This window comes from Ovis canadensis, chromosome X, assembly GCF_042477335.2.
Source record: "Ovis canadensis isolate MfBH-ARS-UI-01 breed Bighorn chromosome X, ARS-UI_OviCan_v2, whole genome shotgun sequence".
In the NCBI taxonomy this organism is placed as follows: domain Eukaryota; kingdom Metazoa; phylum Chordata; class Mammalia; order Artiodactyla; family Bovidae; genus Ovis; species Ovis canadensis.
Genome location: NC_091727.1, coordinates 37,150,889 through 37,156,888, shown reverse-complemented (window position 1 = coordinate 37,156,888; position 6,000 = coordinate 37,150,889). Strand labels below are relative to the sequence as shown.

The 6,000-nt window shown below is 36.1% G+C and overlaps 1 protein-coding gene across 1 annotated transcript in view; it reads right to left on the bottom strand.

Annotated features, from left to right (window-relative positions):
- Positions 1–1,780: 1,780 nt before the first annotated feature.
- Positions 1,781–6,000, bottom strand: part of CFAP47 (cilia and flagella associated protein 47) — a 507,952-nt gene continuing 503,732 nt past the window's right edge. Inside the window, exon 64 of the mRNA XM_070291173.1 lies at positions 1,781–2,013. Coding sequence (XP_070147274.1) covers positions 1,801–2,013 — 213 coding nt within the window. The 3' untranslated portion in view covers positions 1,781–1,800. The remainder of the gene's footprint in view (positions 2,014–6,000) is intronic.

Here is a 6,000-nt window from a genome sequence, read left to right as displayed (position 1 = left end):
AAGCTCAACAATGGTCCATATTTTATCTTTATTATTATATTTCCCCTCAGTGATAAGAATCAAACAACATATTCTCCTTTAAGAAAATAACCTTTTTTCTGGATCATTTTGAAATATATTTTTATTACTTTAAGACTCAATATAGGATCATATGGAGTATATATACTTATGTGCATAGATTGATAAGTTGAAATGATTTTTCAATTTTACTACCAATGTACTCCTGTACTTTAAAGTAAACTAATTCCAATATTTGCAACCAGTTCATTTGATAACACATATAACTTAGAAATTAAGTATAAAATATTCAGAGACTAGATTTCAGTTCAGTTCAGTCACTCAGTCATTTCCGACTCTTTGCAACCCCATGGACTGCAGCATGCCAGGCTTCCCTGTCCATCACCAACTCCCAGAGCTTGCTAAAACTCATGTATATCGAGTTGGTGAGGCCATCCAACCATCTCATCCTCTGTTGTCTCCTTCTCCTCCTGCCTTCAATCTTGCCCAGCATCAGGGTCTTTCAAATGAGTTAGTTCTTCACATCAGGTGGCCAAAGTATTGGAGTTTCAGCTTCAGCATCAGTCCTTCCAATGAATATTCAGGACTGATTTCTTTTAGGATTGATTGGTTTGATCTCCTTGCATTCCAAGGGACTCTCAAGAGTCTTCTCCAACACCACAGTTTAAAAGCGTCAAATATTCAGTGCTCAGCTTTCTTTATATTCCAACTCTCAGATCCATACATGACTACTGGAAAAACCATAGCTTTGACTAGACGGACCTTTGTTGGCAAAGTAATGGCTCTGCTTTTCAATATGCTATCTAGGTTGGTCATAGCTTTTCTTCCAAGGACTAAGTGTCTTTTAATTTCATAGCTTCAGTCACCATCTGCAGTGATTTTGGAGCCCCTCAAAAAAAATCTGTCATTATTTCCATTGTTTCCCCATCTATTTGCCATGAAGTGATGGGACCAGATGCCACGATCTTAGTTTTCTGAATGTTGAGTTTTAAGTCAACTTTTTCACTTTCCTCTTTCACTTTCATCAAGAGGCTCTTTAGTTCTTCTTTGCTTTCTGCCATAAGGGTGGTATCATCTGCATATCTGAGGTTTTTTATATTTCTCCCAGCAATCTTGATTCCAGCTTGTGCTTCCTCTAGCCCAGAGCCCAGCGTTTCTCATGATGTACTCTGCCTATAAGTTAAATAAGCAGGGTGACAATATACAGCCTTGACGTACTCCTTTCCCAATTTAGAATCAGTCTGTTGTTCCATGTCCATTTGTAACTGTTGCTTCTTGACCTGCATACAGATTTCTCAAGAGGCAGGTCAGGTGGTCTGGTATTCCTATCTCTTTCAGAATTTTCCAGTTTGTTGTGATCCACACAGTCAAAGACTTTGGTGTAGTCAATTAAGCAGATGTTTTTCCGGAACTCTCTTGCTTTTTTGATGATCCAGTGGATGTTGGCAATTTGATCTCTGGTTCCTCTGGCTTTTCTAAATTCAGCTTGAACATCTGGAAGTTCACAGTTCACTACTGTTGTAGCCTGGCTTGGAGAATTTTAAATATTACTTTACTAGTGTGTGAGATGAGTGCAATTATGTGATAGTTTGAACATTCTTTGTTCAACAGAATTGAACATTTAGAATAGATTTAGTCAGTTTTAAAATAAAATGTAGAAGCCCTATTATACTGATAGTTGAAGTAGTATTTCTCAGAAATATCTGAAAAATGAAATAACCATCATTAAAATATATTCAATTCTACTTAAGACCAAGAAATATTTTGGAAAAAACAATTTTTTTATTTCTTGTTCAACATCAAAGGCGCCCCCTTGATTGTAGAGGATACTCCTGTTCTTATGAGTTGAGCATTTTCATAGAGAAAATTACGCCGACGAGCTGGCTTTTTGTCAAACATCTTGTTATGAGAGTCAACTTTGGCTTTTACTTTCACCGGCAGTATGGAAACTTGAGGTTTCCCATTGATCTCATACAACCAGTACATATTTGCTGTCTAGAAACAAAGAGAGGAACAGACTTTATACACAATATCCAGGGACTCAGAAAAATGCGAGAAAATACTTATCAAATTAACAACTTCTCTCTTCTCCATGTAAGGTATGGGAAGGGCACAAAACTGAAACTGCACATGTGCATTAAGGGTACAAATCTGATAATAAATGATTAGTGTGGAAAATAAATTCAGGAATGCATTTGGCTTTATGAATTAAAAAAACATTCACTAAAAAGTCACACTTAGAGGTCTGCCCTGTGGGTGAAGCCATCTATTTGGTTTGCATGAGACTATCACCTAGCATGAACTATATGTAATGGAAATAATACGTTGCAAAATTTACCTAAGGGAGTTTAAATATGGCTATAGAACTAACTGGTATGATGCCAAACTTCTGTTTTTAAGATTATGAAAGTACATCATTAATAAAACTACTTGTAATTATTGAGCATGGTGCAAACTCATTAATGAAAATAAAAATCTAAATCCAAGTCAGCACAGCTTACACAGGAATTTACTCAAAAATCCTTCATTTCTTCTGTATTTTTGTACAGAATGACAATACTGAATTAGCATTTTCTGCACATTTATGCTCATGTTTAAATCTCATTGCTCTTAGAGTTTCCTGATGCTATCTGTGTTTATCCAGGACTTCTGCCTCACATAAGAATTGTATCATGTATGTTCAGAAAACTCACTCAAGAGAAGTTCAGATCAAGAAAATACTGTAGTCATTATCAGGGTTTAATATGTAATGTGATATCTGTCAATGAATGTTAAATTCAGGAATTTCTTGCACATCTGGAATGGTCATGTTTTAATTGAAACTGGCCCTTCTATCCAGGTTCATAGTAATTAAGTATTCAGAATCAATGAGTCTGGCTTTGTTGTTGAGCAGAACAAACCAAGAACCATACTACAACTGGGTCAAATAACATTTTACTTCATATAAGGATGTTCAATTTGAAAAACACAGCTACATTTTGGTGATTATGCATCAGTGGTTGTAAATCTTTATAAGTGACTCACTTCTGGGTACAAATGTATGAGCTACATGAAGGAACCTGCATCCATGCCCGAGCTTAGTGGGTACACAGGAGTGAGCTATGTGAAGGGATGTACTCTCCCATTCAGAACCTAGTTATACACATGGTAACTACATGTAAGGATCTGTTCTTTTGCCCAGCATATCTACAAGACTATCTGAAAATAATTACCTATAAATAACACTTTTAAATCCTAAATGTTACTGTATACATTTCAATTAAGATTCAAGTAATTTTGCAATAAGTGATACACAGAAATCTCTTGCATTCCTATACACTGACAACCAAAGATCAGAAAGATAAATTAAGGAAAAAAATCCCATTTACCATCACATCATAAAGAATAAACTACCTAGGAATAAACCTATCTAAGGAGGCAAAAGACCTATACTCAGAAAACTATATGATACCGATGAAAGAAATCAAAGAGGATACAAACAGATGGAAAGATATACCATGTTATTTGATTGGAAGAGTCAATATTGTGAAAATGACTATACTGTCCAAAGCAATCTACAGATTCAATGCAATCAGTATCAAACTACCAAGGGCATTTTTCACTGAATTCAAACAAAAAAATTTATAATTTGTATAGACACATAAAAGACTCCAAATAGCAAAAGTAATTTTGAGAAAGAAAAATGGAGCTGGAGGAATCATGCTCTCTGAATTCAGACTATACAACAAAGCTACAGTCATCAAAACAGTATAGTAGTAGCACAAAAAACAGGAATATAGATCAATGGAACAGAATAGGAAGTCCAGAAGTAAATCCACACACCTGTGGTCAATTAATTTATGACAAAGGAGGCAAGAATATACATTGGAGATAAGATAGTCTCTTCAATAAGTGGTTCTGGGAAAACTGGATAGCTTGATGTAAAAGAAGGGAAATAGAACATTTTAACATGATACACAAAAATACACTCAAAATGAATTACAGACCTAGATGTAAGGTCAGATACTATAAAACTCTTAGAGCAAAACACAGGCAGAACACTTTTACATAAATCAAAACAAGATCTTTTTTGATCTACCTCCTAGAGTAATGAAAATAAAAACAAAAATAAACAAATGGGGCCTAATCAAATTTACAAGCTTTTTCCCAGCAAAAGAAACTGTAAACAAAATGAAAAGACAACCCATAGAATGGGAGAAAATATTTACAAACTAAGCAATCTACAAGGGATTAATCTCCAAAATACACAAATAGCTCATGCAGCTCATTATCAAAAACCAAACAACCTAATCAAAAAATATGCAGAAGATCTAAATAGCCATTTCTCCAAAGAAGAAAAAAGCACATGAAAAGATGTTCAACATTGCTAATAATTAGAGAAAGGCAAATCAAAACTACAGGGAGGTATCACCTTACACTGATAAGAATGCTAAGTCTTCTGTTGTGTCTGACACTTTGTGGCCCCATGGATTGTGGCCTGCCAGGTTCCTCTGTCCACTGAATTTCCCAGGCAGGAACACTGGAGTGGGCTGCCATTTCCTCCTCCAGGGGATCTTTCTGAGACCAGGGATTGAACCCTGCTCTCTTACATCTCCTGCATTGGCAGGCAGGTTCTTTACCATGAGCACCACCTGGGAAGCCTATACACTGGTCAGGATGGCCATTGTCAAAATATCTACAAACATAAATACTGGAGAGGGTGTGGAGGCAAGGGAACCCTTCTATACTGTTGGTGGAAATGTAAATTGGTACATCCACTGTGGAGAACAGTGTGGAGGTTTCTTACAAAACTAAAAGAAGAGCTAACATATGATCCAGCAATCTCATTCCTGGGCATATGCACAAAAAACACCATAATTTGAAAAGATACATGCATTCCAACATTAATTTCAGCACTATTTACAATAGTCAGAACATGGAAGCAACCTAAATGTCCATCAACAGATGAATAGATAAAGAAGACATGGTACATATATACAATGGTAGATTAGCATTAAAGTGAATGAAATAATGCCACCTGCAGCAACCTGGATGCAGCTATAGACTATCATACTTAGTGAAGTGAGTCAGAAAGGAAAGACAAACATATGATATTGCTTATATGTGGAAATCTAAAAAATGCTAAAACTGAATTTTAGAAAACAGATAGAGTGACAAATGTGCAAAATGAACTTATGGTTACCAGGGGGTAAGGCAGGAAGGAGGGATAAATTGGGAGATTGGGATTGACATATACACACTATTATATATAAGATAGATAAGGTATTCCTCTACCTAGGTTTCCCCAAGAGTCATAGTTGGTAAAGAATCCGCCTGTCAATGCAGGTGACTCGGACTTGATTCCAGGGTTGGGAAGATCCCCTGGAGAAGGAAATGGCAACCCACTAGAGTATTCTTACCTGGATAATTCCATGGACAGAGGAGCCTGGAGGGCTAAAGTACATGGGGTCATAAAGAGTTGGACATGACTGAGCACAAGGGCAGTGAAAATAATATGAAAGTAAATGAATACCTTCATGTCACTAATATGTCAAAGAATCACTGTGCTCTTACATAAGAATGCCAAATTGACAATTATACTCAATTATGTTTAAATGAATTTTAAAAAACAAGTATTTTTTAAACATATGAAATTTCCACATTTAAATAATGGTTATCTAGTTTGAAAAGCAATCAACCAAAGCCAATGACCTCATGGAATAAATTCTCAAAGCTATGTTTTAAAGGGTACATTCTCATGAATGGAAACAATGTTAGCAGATGTGCTCTGTACCCACCTACATCCCTCAGAGGTTTCCATTTCATTGCTGTACAACTTTCAGTTGCCAGTATCTTCACCTCTTTGAAGTTTTTTTAGAAACTTCAGAAGGCTTCTCTGCTGTCAGGGAGTTAACAATCCTTGGGAACACTCCTCAATCAATGATTGAACAGTGGCAGGTGGTGTATAAACATTCCAAACTTCCTGGCCCCCTCAAGGGTGAA